At 55.3% G+C, this 16,987-nt stretch overlaps 2 protein-coding genes across 2 annotated transcripts; both read left to right on the top strand.

Moving 5' to 3' along the window:
• The first annotated feature begins 2,019 nt into the window (after window positions 1-2,019).
• On the top strand, window positions 2,020-11,292 carry PRSS36 (serine protease 36). Its single transcript, XM_053213823.1, has 14 exons — window positions 2,020-2,056; window positions 2,351-2,386; window positions 3,149-3,311; window positions 3,754-4,034; window positions 5,382-5,548; window positions 6,985-7,234; window positions 7,343-7,472; window positions 7,798-8,051; window positions 8,134-8,297; window positions 8,691-8,928; window positions 9,045-9,186; window positions 9,475-9,740; window positions 9,820-9,941; window positions 10,210-11,292. Exons 1-14 carry the CDS (start codon window positions 2,020-2,022, stop codon window positions 10,489-10,491), a joined length of 2,532 nt encoding a protein of 843 aa, XP_053069798.1. The 3' UTR covers window positions 10,492-11,292.
• A 1,207-nt stretch (window positions 11,293-12,499) lies between these two features.
• On the top strand, window positions 12,500-16,961 carry PRSS8 (serine protease 8). The gene is made up of 5 exons (XM_015076885.3): window positions 12,500-13,184; window positions 14,921-15,083; window positions 15,345-15,616; window positions 15,703-15,869; window positions 15,993-16,961. The coding sequence occupies exons 1-5, from the start codon at window positions 13,100-13,102 to the stop codon at window positions 16,299-16,301; spliced, it is 996 nt and encodes a 331-aa protein (XP_014932371.1). The 5' UTR covers window positions 12,500-13,099; the 3' UTR covers window positions 16,302-16,961.
• Window positions 16,962-16,987: the final 26 nt, after the last annotated feature.

Genomic DNA, 16,987 nt, shown 5'->3' with positions numbered 1-16,987 from the left:
GTTATGACACTTTGCTTTTTTTCCTAATGTTTATTAAATTTATTTGAGAGAGAGAGAGAGCACGCACGCACAAGAGAGAGAGAAAGTGCAAGCCGGGGAGGGGCAGAGAGAGAGAGGGGTCAGAGGATCCCAAGTGGGCTTTGTGCTGACGCAGCAAGCCCAATGCAGGGCTCCAACTCATGACCCGTGAGATCATGAACGCTCAAACGACTGAGCCACCCAGGCGCCCCACCACTTTGCTTTTAGGAAAGACCTACGTTAGTACCTGTTTTCACTAACAAAAAAAAAATCCAGAAGGGATTTTCACTTTTTCAAAAAAAAGGCGAAAAGTGACAATGGTGCTCAGAGTTTGTTTGTTTTGCAGTCAACTGTCATGGAGATCTCCTTCCCTGGGAACTAGACTCAGCATCCCAGCATCAAGCCATCATAGCTTTGGACTATGTGAGCGTCTGTGCTTGATCTCAATTTATATTGTGCATTTGTTAGCAAGATATGACCTAAGGTATGAGAAAAGCCTAAAAGATGAGTCCCCAGCCAGGGGAGCATGTGACTCTTGGTCTCAGGGCTGTGGGTTCAAGCCCCACATTTGGGTGTAGAGATTACCTAAAAATAAATTTTTCAAAAAAAGGAAGAAAGGAAGGAAGGGAGGGAGGGAGGAAGGAAAAGAGGTTGATTTTTGGATCTGGGAATGCTAAAAAATTTTTTTTCATATAAATTAATAGTAACTGCTTCTTTGCTTTATGCCTTTTCTGCTTCCAAAAGTTTTCATAGAAATGCTCTACTTCCGGATAGCAGGGAAAACCTGTGTGTGGCTATTCAACTCTTCATTTCCATTCTCCTCCACCCTTCTCCATTCTGATCTGTTCCCCCAGAGTGACCTTTATGGGCCACATCATGGCCTCCCTGTCACTCTGGCTTCTGGGAGGTTTCAGAGATGGGAGGAGCTGGCAGGTGATGGGAGGGTAGGAGGAAAGCGAGATGGTGACTTTTATCTCCCAGCTCCCTCCCTGCATGAGCCACAGGTTGATAAAGGTCACATTTCTCCATTGAAGGAGCTCCCACTGAGCTCTCTCCTCCAGGCTCTCCATTTCCAGCTCCAGTATGTGTTCCTTCTCTTGGCCTCTCCAGGAAGGGCTCTCCACTCTTGCTAGCCCCAGCATGCTTCACCCATCCCTTGCTGGTTTCCCTTATCCCTGCCTAGACCTCTGTAAATAGTTCTTTAATTAAACTCTCCTTGATTCCTTTGAGGCACCATATGTTTCTTAGGCAGATTGCCATCGAAATACACTGAAGAGTTGAGTGACTTTCCTAAAGTCACACAAAGAGTAAGTGACAACACTTGAGAGCACTCTAACACAGAAAAGGGTGACGTCCTTTTGGCTGTGCCAGCCTGCCCAGGCCCCTCCCAGAATCCTTGGCCCTGCGCAACTTGACGGAATCTGTGATCCTTTTGTTGGGATGGGATTGAATTCCCTAGGGCTCCCTTCCCAGACCTGGCCAGCAACTCCAGTAACCAGAGCTGTGTGAGAAGAAAAGGCCAACCCACTGGGGTAAGCCGCACCCCGAATAGAGGTGAGGTCTCTGGTGAGTCACGCCACTGAGGGGCCACCTGCTCCATCCCAAGGGCTTGGGCTAACCTACAGCCCGCCTCACCAAGGACCCAGAACATCAGCCTCACAGCACCTAGCTGTCCTCATCTTCCACCTTTGCCCACAGGGTTCTCCACTTCTCCACCCCCCCACCCAACAGTGTCCTGGAGCTAGGACATCTGCTTCCCACCCCCACCTTGGGCCTCCAGAGATATGAGATGCTCACAGGGCTCTGGGTGGGGCCTCTAGGCTCCCTGCTTCCCCTTTCCAGCCCTAGATCCTCTCAGATTGCCGGAGATGGGCTCCAGCCAGGGAGGGTGGGGCGGCTCCTGGGACCATCAGGAGTCACAGGCTGCCTAGGCAGTGACAGAGCTGTGGCTGGGAGCAGAACTTCGCCCATCTCCGTGCCTCCAGCTGACTCAAATGTGCCATGTCCCAGCACCTGCTCCTTCCATTTGTGATCCTTGGTAACTCAGGGGATAAGAGATGGCTGCAAGGGACCTGGGCCTTAGTATCTGGGAAGCTGGAAAGCAGAACGCCTGGGTTCTGTGTGGGTAGTGGGGTGTCAGAGGAGGAAAGAGAGGAAGACATCAGGAAGAATGAGGGAGTGAGGTGTCAGAAGGGAGAAGAATAGCCTACCAGAGGGGAAAGGGGCCTGGATGCCAGGGGAGATGGCGTAGCTCTAAAGCTTGGGGGCAGGGAGGCAGGGAGGGCTCATCAAATTATAGGTCTCCAGCCTCTTCCTGCTTCCCTCTTTCCAGCCATCAGCCCCATCCCAGGAGCTCTCCAGGACTCAGGTAAGGCAGTTGGACTGGGGGGTGGGGGTGGGGGGTGTATCACATGGGAGGCAGAAAAGATGGGAGGGGTAGCATGGGTGCTCCAAGGGGATGCTGAAAGAACAGAGAACTGGGAAAAGGGAGAGAGGTAGGGGAGGGAGAACAGGAAGATGGGGACTGGGAAGTGTCAGGGACTGGAAGTCACCAGTACCTTCCTCTCTTTACCCTCCAACTCCCAGCTCTCAGTCCTACCCAAGAAGAACCTGAAGATCTAGGTAAGGAAGAGTGGGGGTTCCTCAGATCTTAAAGAAGGTTAAGCCTGGCTAGGCAGTGAGGAAGGTGGAAGTCCTGGGGCACGTGGGTGGCTCAGTCGGTTGAGGGTCCCACTTTGGCTCAGGTCATGATCTCTGGTTGGTGACTTAGAGCCCCTGAGTTAGAGCCCTGTGTCAGGCTCTGGGCTAACAGCTCAGAGCCTGGAGCCTGCTTCAGATTCTCTCTCTCTCTCTCTCTCTCTCTCTCTCTCTCTCTCTCTCTCTGCCTCTGCCCCACTCATGCTCTGTCTCTCTCTCTCTCTCTCTCTCTCTCTCTCTCTCTCTCTCTCTCCTCTCTCCCTCTCTCTGTCAAAAATAAATAAACATAAAAAAAAAAGTGCCTAACTCCTCTTTGTTCTTTGTTCAGAGGTGCAAACTGAAGCGGCGCGGGAGACAGGGCTTTGTCTTGAGTTACCTGGGCCTCGTGCCTAGGGACCAGTCAGGCTATGACCTCCATGGTACCCCATTGCAGACTGCGGCCGCCCTGAGCCCTCTACCCGAATCATGGGGGGCTCAGAAGCGCAGCCAGGCAGCTGGCCGTGGCAGGTGAGCCTGCATCAGAGGGGTGGCCACATCTGCGGGGGCTCCCTCATCGCCCCTTCCTGGGTGCTCTCCGCTGCTCACTGCTTCGTGACGTGAGTATTCGCCCACGTCCAAACCCTCTTCAAAAGTCAAGCCAGCCCCGCAGCTTGATCCCATGCACTCACCGCCAACTTGGAACCGAGCTGCGCCAGTCTCCCTGCCCAACCTCGAAGTTCTCTTCGAGGGTATCCTTGTTCTGAATACGGTGGACGCCACCTGCAGACTCGACCCACCGCTCCACCAAATATCCGGGTCTGAATTCCGTCTTTCCAATGCCCCCCAATCAATCATCCCCAAATCGCATCCACTCCTCCCCTTTTTGGGAATCTATCTCAACCTGGATCGCCCTAGCCCCTAATCTGGATCCCACTCTGCCCCTCCTGGGTTGCTCCTGATCCCACCTTCTCCCTTGCTCTGAGCGAGATCCCACCCCCACGAGAGTCTGTCCCCACCTTGGGGTCAACCTAACCTCCTCCTGCCTGGGCCTCCGCGCAGGAACGGGACCTTGGAGCCCGCGACCGAGTGGTCGGTACTGCTGGGCGTGCACTCCCAGGACGGGCCTCTGGACAGCGCGCACGCCCGCGCGGTGGCCGCCATCCTCGTGCCGGACAACTACAGCAGCGTGGAACTGGGCGCAGACCTGGCCCTCCTGCGCCTGGCCTCGCCCGCCCGGCTGGGCCCCGCCGTGCGGCCGATCTGCCTGCCGCGGGCCTCGCACCGCTTCGCTCATGGCACGGCCTGCTGGGCCACTGGCTGGGGGGACATCCAGGAAGCGGGTGAGTGAGGTGAAGGGGTCCCGGGAAGCAGGTAACCGGAGAGGTGGAGCCTACTGAGCGGTCCTTGGGGGAAGACCTCGGGGAGAGTCCTAAAAGCTGGGCCCTGGGTGGGTGGGCCCTCAGGGCGGGGGCTCAGGAGGCGGGGCCCACCGAGTGGGGCCTTGGGTGGGGTCTTGGAGCGCAGATTTCTGCCACGCCGCAGGTAAATGCTGTGCAATTGTCCATCTATCCTTCTCCCCAAGGGCTCTCAAACTAAGCCTACTGACTCATCCACCCCGATTCCCTCCTCACCTTTCCTTCCAGGTTTTTGTTGTTGTTGTTGTTGTTGTTGTTGTTTCCTTTCCTGGATATGGGATCTGAATAGGGTTCCCATCCTAGCTCGGCTATTTCAGACAAACCACTTCATCCAACCCATTTCCTCCTCTGAAAATTAAGGAAAAAATAGTGCCCAGTTCGTGGGGTTGTTGGGTTAAGGATTAAATGAGAAAATCCATGTAAAGTTTATAGCACAATGCCTAACAGCAGTTATTAATGTACTTCAGATATTTTTGCCCTAGGTGATGGTGCACTAAAGCACAGCACCTGGCATATCCTAAGCGTTCAGCAATGTCAGCTTCTGCCCTCCATTCCCCTGCCCCTCTTCCTCCCGTCCTCCCCTCCCCTCCCTTCACTCATCTCTCTACTTTCCCACCTCCTGTCTTCTCCCTACTTGCACTCATTCATTTGTTCAGTTCATCTATCCTTCATTCAACAGGTATTTCTTGAACACCTCCTTGTGGCAGGCACCAGTGAGGAGCCTGGGCCAATCATCCACGCCCAAAGTTGTACCTTCTGAACTAGGGCAGTTGCAGTGACAATTCCAAGAAGTCACAAATGAGAGGTTTTCAGGACTTGGGAACTGATTGGGGAGAGGAAGCTGGGACAGGGGTCACAGCTGACAACCCAGCTTCCATGCTTGGCAGCTTGGTACAGGACCACACCTTAGTCTACATGGCACCTTTGTTGAAAAGTGTGCCCTCTCAAGATTGACACAGCCCATGTCAGGGCTCAGATCTTAGTGATTTTAGCCCGCACATGCCTCGTTTATTGTCTGGATACTGCTCTCACTGCACAACCATCCGTGGAGGCTCTCACTAGGTGCTTGATAGGGCCATTCCTGAGATGAGGATATAGGAAGAACAGAGAGGAGCAGGAGGTGACAATAACTAGTTTTGAGTGTAGCAGGCCAGGGTGCCATGGGGTATCTAAGTAGATGTCCAGGAGGCCGCTGAAGGGCATTAAGCCGAGCTGGGGCACAGGGGACTTCCTATCTGCCTCACAGCATTTGCTCTCTGGTTGGACCTGCAGACCCCCTGCCTCTCCCGTGGGCGCTACAAGAAGTGGAGCTCAGGTTGCTGGGAGAGGCCGCCTGTCAGTGTCTCTATAGCCGGCCTGGCCCGTTCAACCTCACTTTCCAGCTATTGCCAGGGATGCTGTGTGCTGGCTACCCGGAGGGCCGCAGAGACACTTGCCAGGTGAGGGGAGGCCCCTGCATCTGCCTCACAAGGCCAGGCAGAGCCCTAACCAATAGGAAGCATGAGGAATAGACAAATATCTCTCTCAATGTCTCTGAGCCTCATCTGCAAAAAGAGGGCAAGATTGCCAACGGATAGGATTGATGAGAAGATTATAAATGGACAGAACTTGGGGCTCAACAAGAGGGCACTGTTACTTATGGTAGCACAGTGTGGAGGTTACCTGCCAAGACTCCAGAGTGAGTCAGCCCGGTTGGAAGTCCAGCACCACCACTTACTAGCTGTGTACCCTTGGCTAAGTCATTTACCTCCATATGTTCAGACTTTCTCATCTGGAAGATGGAGTTGATACTTTATAGGTGGCTTCACCCTACTTCATAGGGTGGCTATGATGATTATAGGAATTTGTATATATAAAAGCACTTAGGACAGTGCCTGGTCTTTAATAAGAGTTCAAATAAGCATTAGCTATTATTATTATCCCCCATCCCAGTCCATAGCACAGCACCTATTACTTAGTAGGTTCATTTTAAAAAATGAATTAATTCCTCACAGATGAGAATTTTCCAGATATCTTGCTGAAAACAAAACATAGTATATTTTAACCATTTCCCCCAGGAACTTTCCTCCAATGGCACACATTTTTGAGGGCACTCAAGCGTGAATGGTGGTGATGGGAATTCAAGCTAGATAGTCTTCAGCGTCCCTCCCAATTACGAGGTTCCAAGACCTAGGGACATAATCCCCTGCCTTCTTGGACAGGATTGCAAACAATTCAAATTCCTCTAAACCAAGCACTGTCCATTAGAACCTCCTACAATGTTCTATACCTGTGATGTCCAGTATGATAGCCACTAGCCACATTGGCTATTGAACATTTGAGATGTGGCTAGTGTAACTGAAAAATTGAATATTTAATTTAATTATTTTTTAATTTTTAAAAGTTTATTCTGAGAGACAGAGTGGGGGGGCGGGCAGAGAGAGAGAGGGAGAGAGAGAATCTCAAGCAGGCAGGCTCCACACTGCCAACACAGAGCCAGATGCAGGGCTCAAACTCACGAACCATGAGATCATGACCTGAGCCAAAACCAAGAGTTGGTCCCTTAACCGACTGAGTCACCCAGGCCCCTATTTGAGCCATTTATTGAACAAGAATCAGTTGGCTCTGAATGAGACCTGAAGGCCTCTCTAACGTGGCCTTTAATGCATTAGCTTGCTGCCTTTGGCTTTGGCTGCTCATCAGCCTTTCTGCCTTAGAAAGCTTTCTTCTGTTTAGAGTTGCAGGGAATGCAGAGGACAAGTACAGCCAGGGCCAGTTTCCAGAAGGTGGCTCTATGTTTGGCAACAAGAAGAGGTTTAGAATCTTTGTGAGGTGGCCTAGTATAAGCTGGTGGGTCCCTCGGCTGATCCCCTGACACTGAATTATCTACCATCAGGGAGACTCTGGGGGCCCCCTGGTCTGTGAGGAAGGCGGCCAATGGTTCCAGGCAGGAATCACCAGCTTTGGCTTTGGCTGTGGACGGAGGAACCGCCCTGGAGTCTTCACTGCTGTGGCCCCCTATGAGGCATGGATACGGGAACAGGTGATGGGCTCAGAACCTGGGCCTGCCTTTCCCACCCAGTCCTGGGAGCCCCAGCCAGGTCCCTGGGAGCCCACGGATGAGAACTGCACCATTGCCCTGCCAGGTAAGGGAGAAGGACCCCTAGATGTCACCTGGACATGGAAGATTTGAGTTGGGGTGGAAACTGCTGGTGGCCTGGGAGGCCCCCTGACCCAAGTCTCTCACCCCTCAGAGTGCGGGAAGGCACCAAGGCCAGGGACCTGGCCCTGGGAGGCGCGGGTGATGGTGCCAGGATCCAGACCCTGCCATGGGGCGCTGGTGTCTGAAAGCTGGGTCTTGGCACCTGCCAGCTGCTTTCTGGAGTGAGTGAAAACGCAGTCTTAGATTTTTTCCCCTCCCCCCCCACCACCGGCCTGAGACACTATCGACCTGTCCCCAGCCCTTCCCCTGGGTAGGGTAGGAGTAGGGGTGGAAGGGCACATCGGTCTGGAGTGCGGGGTTTCACAGGCAGGTGTAGGATCCAGCTTGCAAAGCGGGATCCTAGTCTACTGGGGGCGAGTACGGGGTAGTATAAATTCTATCAAGGATGCCGGGTTCTCTGGAAATCCAGAGTCCAAGCCAGACATGTGTGGGTTTGAGCCGAGTGCGCAGGATGTGGCCCACGTCCCAGTTTCCCCCAACCCGCAGCCCCATCAACTCAGACCTGCCCCGAGACCTAGACAACTGGCGCGTGCTACTGCCCTCGCGTCCGCGCGCAGAGCTGGTGGCACGCTTCATGCCGCACGAGAATGCCTCATGGGACGACACCTCGGATCTGGCGCTGCTGCAGCTGCAAACGCCGGTGAACCTGAGCACCGCCTCGCGGCCAGTGTGCCTACCTCACCCAGAACACTATTTCCTGCCCAGGAGCCGCTGCCGCCTGGCGCGCTGGGGCCGCGGGGGTGAGCAGGGGCCCCACGCAGGGCTGGGCGGAGCCGGGCCGGACTCCTCTGCAGCGCAGGCTCCCTTTCTTTTCTCTTCCAGAACCTGAGCCTGGACCCAGCACACTGCTTGAGGCGGAGCTGTTGGGCGGCTGGTGGTGTCACTGCCTGTATGGCCGCCAGGGGGAGTCAGTGCCGCCTCCAGGAGACCCTCCACACGCGCTCTGCCCCGCCTACCAGGAAGAGGAGGAGGCGGGCCGCTGCTGGGTGAGCGACGGGGGCGGGGCCCGCGGGTCTTAATGCGAGTGGTTGCCAGGGCAGGGTCTGAGAAGAACTAGGAATGAGGCCGAGCACTCTGCGGGCAGGGACGGGATTAAGGCGGGGCCTCTCGCTGGGGGCGGAGCCTAGCCCTGGAGGACTTTGGGGAGGGGCCTGAGACGGGCCCTGGGCGATGTCTGACCTTCTTGCTACCCCTAGATTTAAAGAGAATCTTAAAGTGAGGGCTGACTTCTTACACAGATTACTATTGGAGCCTGGCTTGGAGGAGGTGGGACTTGTTTTGTCTGAGTGAGAGAGAGAGAGAGAGAGAGAGAGAGGAGTACAGGAAAGCCCCAGGACCTTTGATAGCCTCTCATCAACTTGCACATGCTCTTGCTGCAGAACTACTCTCATTGGAGCCTTCTGTGCCAGGAAGAGGGGACCTGGTTCCTGGCTGGAATCAGCGACTTCTCCAGTGGCTGCCTACGTCCCAGAGCCTTCTACCCCCTGCAGACCCATGGCCCATGGATCAGCCATGTGACTCGGGGAGCCTACCTGGAAGACCAGCTGACTTGGGACTGGGGCCCTGAGGGGGAGGAGACTGAGACACAGGCTTGTCCCCCTCACACAGAACATGGTGGTGAGGGCTTAGGGCTTAGAGGGCTTTGGGGCTCCTGCGTGTGCTAAGATCCATGGCAGACCCTTCAGGGGTCAGCTGTGGAGCCCTCACTTAGGTGGTCACCTCCTCTTCCCTAGCCTGTGGCCTGCGGCCAGAGCCAGCTGTGATGGGTATCCTGTGGCCCTGGCTGGCAGAAGTGCATGTGGCTGGAAATCAAGTCTGCACTGGGATCCTAGTGGCCCCAGGCTGGGTCGTGGCAGCCACTCACTGTGTCCTCAGGTGGGTCTCACCCATCTCTTGGGCAAGAGGGAAGAAATGGAAAGATGGGCAAAGGAGCTTTTTTTTTTTCAAAAGCACTTTTAAAATAGTGGGATATAATCCCTTTAGGGCTCTTACAGTAAAGAGAACCACTACAAGTGTTTTGAGATAGAAGAGAAATTTGGAAAGAGGAATAATGAAGGAGCTAGTGGAATGACCTTGGAGTTCATTCTGCCCTGTCCTCTGGATTGGGCAGGACTTTATAGCAATTCGGGGAGCAGGAGGTCACATTGGGCTTTGTTCCAACAGGCCGGGCTTTACAACAGTGCCTTATATTGAAGTGTACCTGGGCCGGGCAGGGGCTAGCCCCCTCCCACAGGGCCACCAGGTATCCCGGTTGGTCATCAGCATCCGTCTGCCCCGACACCTGGGACTTAGGCCCCCCCTTGCCCTCCTGGAGCTGAGCTCCCGGGTGGAAACTTCGCCATCAGCCTTGCCCATCTGCCTTCACCCAGGGGGTATCCCCCTGGGGGCCAGCTGTTGGGTGCTGGGCTGGAAGGACCCCCGAGACCGAGGTGAGAGAGCCCAGGGTCCTGGGTGTGAGAGGTGACTGAAGGCCAGAATCCCTGTGACAACCCTCTCTCCTCTCTCTAGTTCCTGTGGCTGCAGCTGTCTCCATCTTGACGCCACGACTCTGTCACTGTCTCTATCAAGGCATTCTGCCTCCTGGGACTCTCTGTGTTCTGTATGCAGAGGGTCAAGAGGATAGGTGTGAGGTAAAGGGGCCTGGGCATCCTGGTCCAGGGAGGGGAGAGGCAGTGCTGGGCAGCTGGACCCTAGAGAGAGAGCAGGGTTGGAATTCTTGAGTGCTGGGCCCCAAATGGGAAGAAGTGTGCTTCCTAGCTGGACCTCGGAGAGAGACCAGGGGCCTGGATGCCTAAGGATGTAGAGAAGTAGTGCTTTGTGGTTGGACTCTAAGGAGAAGGTGCGGTGAATCAGAAGGAAGGGTAAGAGACCCTTTTGGGCTTGGCCCTGACACTGCAGGTGACCTCAGCACCTCCGCTCCTGTGCCAGACCGAGGGAGGCTCCTGGGTCCTCATGGGCATGGCTGTTCGAGGGAGCCGGGAGCTATTTGCTGCCATTGGCCCTGAAGAAGCCTGGATCGCCCAGACAGTAGGGGAGGCCCATTTCCTGCCTCCCAATGGCTACCCCCACTGGCCCCCTGAAGGCAGCGACCTCTGCCCCCCCGACCTGGCCAGGGCCTCAGGCTCCCCTCAGGCTGCTCTGCTCCTGCTGCTACTATTGCTCCCCCTGATCCAGGGCTGAGGGGGCCTGGGTCCCTTGGCCGCCTCTCCTTCTCCTCCTCCACCCCCTCCAGCCCTCCACTTCCCGCCCTGTAGGGCTGGAATGTGGCCTAACCGGCTTTGTTCCCTAGCCGGAACCTCCAGAGGGCCCCACCCACCCGGACTGCAGCGGCTTCGAATTATTGGGCCTCTGTGCCTGGCTATTTTGGGCATGGGAATCCTTGGGGGCAGTGGGAAGCGGCCAATAAAGGTGTAAACACAGACACGTGGCCTTGTGGCATTGCTGGGGGAAGGCTGAGGGGCTGGGGGAAGCCCAAGGGATAGGGCCCATCCCTTCTGGGTCTCTGTGAGTCAGGCCTTGGGCTCCCAGGAAATGTGTCCCTGATAACGTGGCAGCTGTCCTTCATTCCTGCCCCAGGGCGGGGGAGGTTGGGTGGCAGCTGGGTGTGTGTCACCTCCCCAGTGGAATCAGCATCCCTAGCACCGGATAGACACTTCAGCCCTAGCTCAGACCCTACTTCCCTTCTCTCTCTGCCCCCTGCCATCCTCCACCCCTCCCAGACCGAGGGTGAGCGTTAGAGGAAGAGTCCAGGAGTCTGGGAGTGCAGAGGGTCTGTCTGCCTTATCCTATGTCTACAGACAGCTACCCCTCCTAAACACACCCTGATGAATGCCCCAGAGTGTACACCTCCAGTGCCCCCGGTACACACACATGACACTTATGTGGGACCCTTCAAGAGTCCACTTTCATATCCTGCCCAGTGCCTCCAGAGTTTGGGCACCAGCATGTGTCCTTGTATGTACATCCCACTACCTCACCCACCGTTTACTAGTGCACCTCCCTGCATGAATTCAACCACATTCCCTGCTAACTACTAAGTCTGGGGTCTGATAGATAAGTCCATGAAGTCCATGAAGTGCTCCCAGTGTAGTGGGGAACACACCTGGCTGGGCATCAGGAAAAAGGTTGATGTTTGAGTACAGAAAAAGGGCAAATGGAGACCCGGGGAAGGGGAAGTGCTAGGGTGGAAGCCAGCTGATAAGGGTGGCAGAGGGGTCACCTCAGGGGCTGGAGTCACCATCTATAGGTAGAGTGGGCAGAGGATGGGGGAGGGGAAGCAGGGAGTTCCTGGGAGATTGTGGAGAGGGGCAGAGGTTCTTAAAGGGACAGGCTTATCATTAGCTGCCAGATCCCAAAGAGAATGTTCCCATGAATCTCCACAAGGACATACATCCCCACCTGTGTCCCATACTCAGTCACCCATATGCCATTCCCCATAAACATTTAATACACCCATCCTCTCCCCAAACCCACCACAGCGTCCAATGTTGCTCCCTCTTCCCTGGCTTAGACTCCCTCCGAGTTAGCCAGTTAGCTTCTAGCCCCTCACCCACTCCAGGAATTCCTTGCCCTCCAGGAGGGGCCCCAAAGTTTTGGCTGGGAGGTCCCCAGTCTTATGGAAATTAGGTGGGGAAGTGGGGTCTGTTTTTATGAGGCTTGAAGCCAACACACATGCCCAGTCCACAGACTTATACACTGATTTAGGATGAACCTGACCCCAACCCGGTCACATGCGCTTTCTTCTCCTGGACCTGTGCCACCTGCACCCTCCACCTGAGACTTTCCCTGGACCACTCTCCTCCCATATTTGCCTTAACACTCTTTCATAGCTCCTCTGGCCTCAGTTGTAACAGCACCTTCTTGAGGAACCCTTCTTTATGCCAGCCTACGTCAGGCTCCTGCGAACAGGCCCCCAGAGCACCCGTTCTTCTTTATCAGAGGGCCTAGCTTGAAATTATTCTATAATTGCTATGTGATTATTTGATTCAAAGCTGTCACCTCTAACTTCACTGTGAGCTCAGCAAAGGCAGAGATGGTGTCTGTTTTGTCTCCTGTGCCTGGAACATAGTAGGCACTCAGGAAATATTTATGAGATGATTGGCACTGCCAGTCGCGCTCACCACACCTCACCACACACAGAGGAGGCCGCAGGCTCTATAGAAGGGCCTGAAACGGCAGGTCCAGGGCAGACCCAGGTGTCCTGAGCTCAGATACCAGGCTGAAGGAGGGAAGAAAGGAGGAGCACAGTGGCCCCAGGACAACAAAGGCTGGGCCAGGCCCTGGGGGACATAACTGGTCTGGGAGACCTGAAAGACCTGGGGCAAACGGCAGTTGGGTCACACTCTAAGGAGTGCAGCTGTCAGGGGTTTCCAGTCCCTCCTGGCGCGCGCGCGCACACACACACACACACACACACACACACACACACAGGGCCTAGGGGTCTGGGAGGACTTAGGACTGTGTTGGCAACAAAAGCTGTCGGAGCTAAGTGAGGAGGGCGGGGCTAGGGGAGGGACAGGCAGGTAGTGCCTTTCTCCACGGATCCACCACTCTGGAAGGTCTCTACGTAGCCAGACCGAGCGGGAGACGTGTCCTCACTGGCAGCTGCGGAAACCCCAACGTCTCCCTTTGTGCCTTATTCTTGCCTTGGACATCTCTTCCCCCTTCCCAGCGCGTATTCTAGGATCCCTTCCCACTGGGCCCGACACCTGGATCTTGCCTTCGAAACCAACCCCAGGTCCCTTCCCTTGGGTGCCTGGTGTCTCCCCAGGGGCCCTGGTTCTGGGCCATGGCCCACAGGGCGGGCCTGGGACTTAGACAGCTGGAGGCTGTGGCCATTCTGCTTTTACTTGGATTATTCCGGTCCGGTCTTGGTGAGTATGTGTGGGTCAGAGAGTGTGGGGCTCAGGGAAGGGGTGGTGCACGTAAACTGAGGCTATAATCTTTTTCTGGGCACATCCCTTATCCTGGGCTCAAGAATCCCCCAGCTTCAGCCTCCCTAGATCTTGGCCTCTGTCTCTCCCTTCAGCTTCGGCCTCCGGGGAGTCAAGGGGGTGGGGAGGACCGTCCTCTGGAGAAGTGGTAGGTGCTAAGGGGCCTGGGAACTCTGGTCTTTCCTGTTTACCCTTTCCTCTTGCTCTCTCCCTCCAGGAGCTGATGGGGAGGAAGGTGAGCCTTGCATGGGGGAGGGGAAAGGAAGGGAACCGGGATTCAGATTCCAATGGAGTGTTTCATGAGTGCCTGACCCTCTCTGTAGGGCCATCTCACCCACTCTTATTACCTTATGTAAATCCCCCCATTAGTTCTGAAAGATGGGGATTAGAGCCCTAATTCTTCGGAGAAAGAAACTGAGGTAGAGAGTGAAGTGACTTAGCCAAGAGGACACAGCCAATAAGAGGTGTCGCTGAGATTTTACACCCAGATCTGATTCCAAAGGTGGGTCCTTTGAGGAAAATGAACCAGAGGTTTCCTTTCTTCTAAGGCTCACCACTTGACTCTGAGTCTGGTTTTCAATTCCCACTTCACCAGATACTACTGGCTATGTATCCTTGGCCAGTCCCCTCACCTCAAAAATGGAAGTTGGTTATGTTTGTCTCCTGGGGCCCAGTGAGGCGTCATGGAGATAGAAGTGAAAGCCCTCTCCCAGCCTGGCATTGCTTGAACAGTCACTAAATAGTAGCTATTGTAGTTATTATGAGGAGAGAAGGAGGAGCTTGGCTGGGCAGTTTTCCCTGCTCCGGGGAAGGTGACTTTGTGAAAGGCTGTTGGGTCCTGCTCCAAACGGCAGCCTCGGTGGGGGTGAGGCAGTCCTGGAAACCAGATGTTCAGTGTGGGAATCCTGTTGTTTGTTCAACACACATCCACCACTCTGTGTGTCCAGCCCTGTGCTTGGCACTGGGGACAAGGAGATCTGCTCCAGTCCCTGTCACTAGGGAATGCCCAGATTGCTGCAGTTGAAACAGTCATAGACCATCATGACTGTGTGATGGGGCAGTGCTGGGGAAAGTAAGGGCCCTGGGAGCTTCCAGCATTGTCTAACTCAGCCAGCAGGCTCAGGGCAGGTTAAGGAGTGCCTGACATTTGAATGGTCTCCGTAGGCAAACAGGTCTGCATAGCAGAGTAGGGATGAAGAAAGGTATTCTAGGCAGAGGGACCTGGATAAGCAAAGGTCTAGAGGCAAACAAGTGTGTGGCCCAGTGTAAATGTCCAGAGGGATGGCTGGAGTAAATGGTAGTGCCATGGAAGGTAGAGAATGTATCTTAAGGGCAATGTGGAGCCTGGGGAGGATTTAAGCTGAGGTATGACCTGATCAGATTTGTGGTTTATAAAGATCTTCTGACTTGTAAGGAGTGGACTGAATGGAAGGTAGGAGGATCTGAGAGAAAGGAAGGCGCATGAAACTTGGGTTAGGTAATGAGGGTGGTTAAGGGGGCAGAACTAACCATGCCCAGTGAGCAGTGGGGCAAGGACAAAGGGGTGGCTAGCTCCTGCGAACTCACTTCCCAAGCTCCAAACCAGATTGTCTGGGCTATATGGGGAACGGCAGGGCTGAGGACTTGGTATGGGGGCCCCAGGAGGACCTGACCCCCTCCCCTTCCTCCCTGGGCAGCCTTCTGCGGTGTGGCCTCCCAAGCACGCATCACAGGTGGTAGCAGTGCAGCCGCTGGCCAGTGGCCCTGGCAGGTCAGCATCACCTACGATGGCACCCACGCGTGTGGTGGTTCTCTCGTGTCTGAGCAGTGGGTGCTCTCAGCTGCTCACTGCTTCCCAAGGTACCAGCTGGGTGGTGGGCATGGCGGGGAAGTCAAAGGTGGATCAGTCTAGGCCAGAGGTTGGGATTCTTGGGTTGGGTCGAGGGGTATCAATAAAGTCTGAAAGGATCAGTCAGCAGTGAAGGTCAGAGGTGACAGGTCACAGGGTAAAACTAGCATGCAGTTTGGGATCAGAATCTGGGGTTGGATATAACAAGCCCACAGGGATCAGGGAACTAGGAGAGGTCTCCTGGGTCCCAGCCTTGGCCCCTCTGCCTGCAGGGAGCACATCAAGGAAGACTATGAGGTAAAGCTTGGGGCCCACCAGCTGGACTCCTACACGCCTGAGGCCGAGGTCCGCACCGTGGCACAGGTCATTTCCCACTCCAGCTACCACCAGGAGGGCTCCCAGGGTGACATTGCACTCCTCCGTCTCAGTAGCCCTGTCACCTTCTCCCGCTACATCCGGCCCATCTGCCTCCCTGCAGCCAACGCCTCCTTCCCCAATGGCCTCCAATGTACTGTCACTGGATGGGGCCACGTGGCGCCCTCAGGTGAGGTGGGCGCTGATGCCTAGAAGCATGGAGGGGTGCCTGACTTAGGGTAGGAGGCCCCAGGTAAGCATCTTTTGCTCCTACAGTGAGCCTCCTGGCCCCCCGGCAGCTTCAGCAACTTGAGGTGCCACTGATCAGCCGAGAGACATGTAACTGTCTGTACAACATTGACGCCAAACCTGAGGAGCCCCACTTTATCCAGCAGGACATGCTGTGTGCTGGCTATGTGAAGGGGGGCAAGGATGCCTGCCAGGTAAATGCAGGGGTTCCAGTGAGACGAGCGCATCTTGGGAGATGAGGGCCGGATGGGGCTGGCGTGGATGACTGGAGGCCTGGGGCCTAGTCTTGACAGTTACTGTATGACTTTTCTCTTCAGGGTGACTCTGGGGGCCCACTCTCCTGCCTTGTGGGGGGCCTCTGGTACCTGGCAGGCATTGTGAGCTGGGGCGATGCCTGTGGGGCCCCCAACAGGCCTGGCGTGTACACTCTGACCTCCAGCTATGCCTCCTGGATTCACTATCATGTGACAGAGCTCCAGCCTCGTGTGGTGCCCCAAATCCAGGAGTCTCAGCCCGATGGCCATCTTTGTGTCAACCACCAGGCCTTCAACTCTGCCCCAGCCCAGGCTGTATTGGGGCTCATCCTTCTGCTGCCACTAGGCCTGACCCTGGGCCTCCTCTGCTGAGCTAGTCATCCTGAGAGCTGACCCCGCTTCCAGGACTTCCACACTGCTCCCAAGGACAGATGCCTGGCCCAGGAATGGACCTGGCCCTTCCCTGACATCTTTTGGGTCTTGGGACTGGCTTAAGCCACTCCTTCCTCCCAGAACCCTGTGGGAGTCCAGGGCACTATCCTGACCTTTGAGCCCACTCTTCTGGGTTTGTTCTTTGCAACTATGGTCCACAGTCAGGTGTTTTACTACCTGTGGTATTGGCTAGGACCTCTAGCCACCCCCACCTACTGTTCACAACCCTACTCACTGGGCTCCTATGGAGCCCCCAAGGACCCTTAGCTGTGAAAATGAGCCACGGCTCCCTACCCTGTTTCTAGAAAACTGGGTACCTGCCCAGCTAATTGCTGCTAAAGAACTGGCTCTAGCACCCTACCAGTTCTGCCTGATGAGCCCCATCACTTCACCTTCTTCCTGTATTCTGAGCGGGGACTGCCTCTGGGCAGCATGTTTTCAAGAACAGAAAAGGCCCCAATCTTGCCCCATCGGCTGCCATGCCCTCCTCGAACCTCAACTCCTGGACTCCGGAGGACTGAGCCCCCACCGGAACTGGGCTTGGGCTTGGATCTGGGGTGAGGGGTAGAAAGAACAAGGAGTAAAATGTTTTGAGCACAATTGGCTCTGTGTGTGGCGTGCAACAA

The sequence above is a fragment of the Acinonyx jubatus genome, chromosome E3, assembly GCF_027475565.1.
Source record: "Acinonyx jubatus isolate Ajub_Pintada_27869175 chromosome E3, VMU_Ajub_asm_v1.0, whole genome shotgun sequence".
Taxonomy (NCBI): Eukaryota; Metazoa; Chordata; class Mammalia; order Carnivora; family Felidae; genus Acinonyx; species Acinonyx jubatus.
The sequence above is the reverse complement of the archived record's forward strand: the minus strand, read 5'-3'. Positions and strand labels throughout refer to the sequence as shown.

What these genes read in the sequence shown, in the direction of transcription:
- PRSS36 (XM_053213823.1), top strand. Translation starts at nt 2,020, where the DNA reads ATGTCCCAGCACCTGCTCCTTCCATTTGTGATCCTTG. An exon ending in CTGCACCATTGCCCTGCCAG is followed by an intron (nt 7,235 to 7,342) that starts GTAAGGGAGAAG and finishes CTCACCCCTCAG; the next exon opens with AGTGCGGGAAGGCACCAAGG. An exon ending in GCCACTCACTGTGTCCTCAG is followed by an intron (nt 9,187 to 9,474) that starts GTGGGTCTCACC and finishes TTGTTCCAACAG; the next exon opens with GCCGGGCTTTACAACAGTGC.
- PRSS8 (XM_015076885.3), top strand. Translation starts at nt 13,100, where the DNA reads ATGGCCCACAGGGCGGGCCTGGGACTTAGACAGCTGGAGGCTGTGGCC. An exon ending in ATTATTCCGGTCCGGTCTTG is followed by an intron (nt 13,185 to 14,920) that starts GTGAGTATGTGT and finishes CTCCCTGGGCAG; the next exon opens with CCTTCTGCGGTGTGGCCTCC. An exon ending in GCTGCTCACTGCTTCCCAAG is followed by an intron (nt 15,084 to 15,344) that starts GTACCAGCTGGG and finishes CTCTGCCTGCAG; the next exon opens with GGAGCACATCAAGGAAGACT.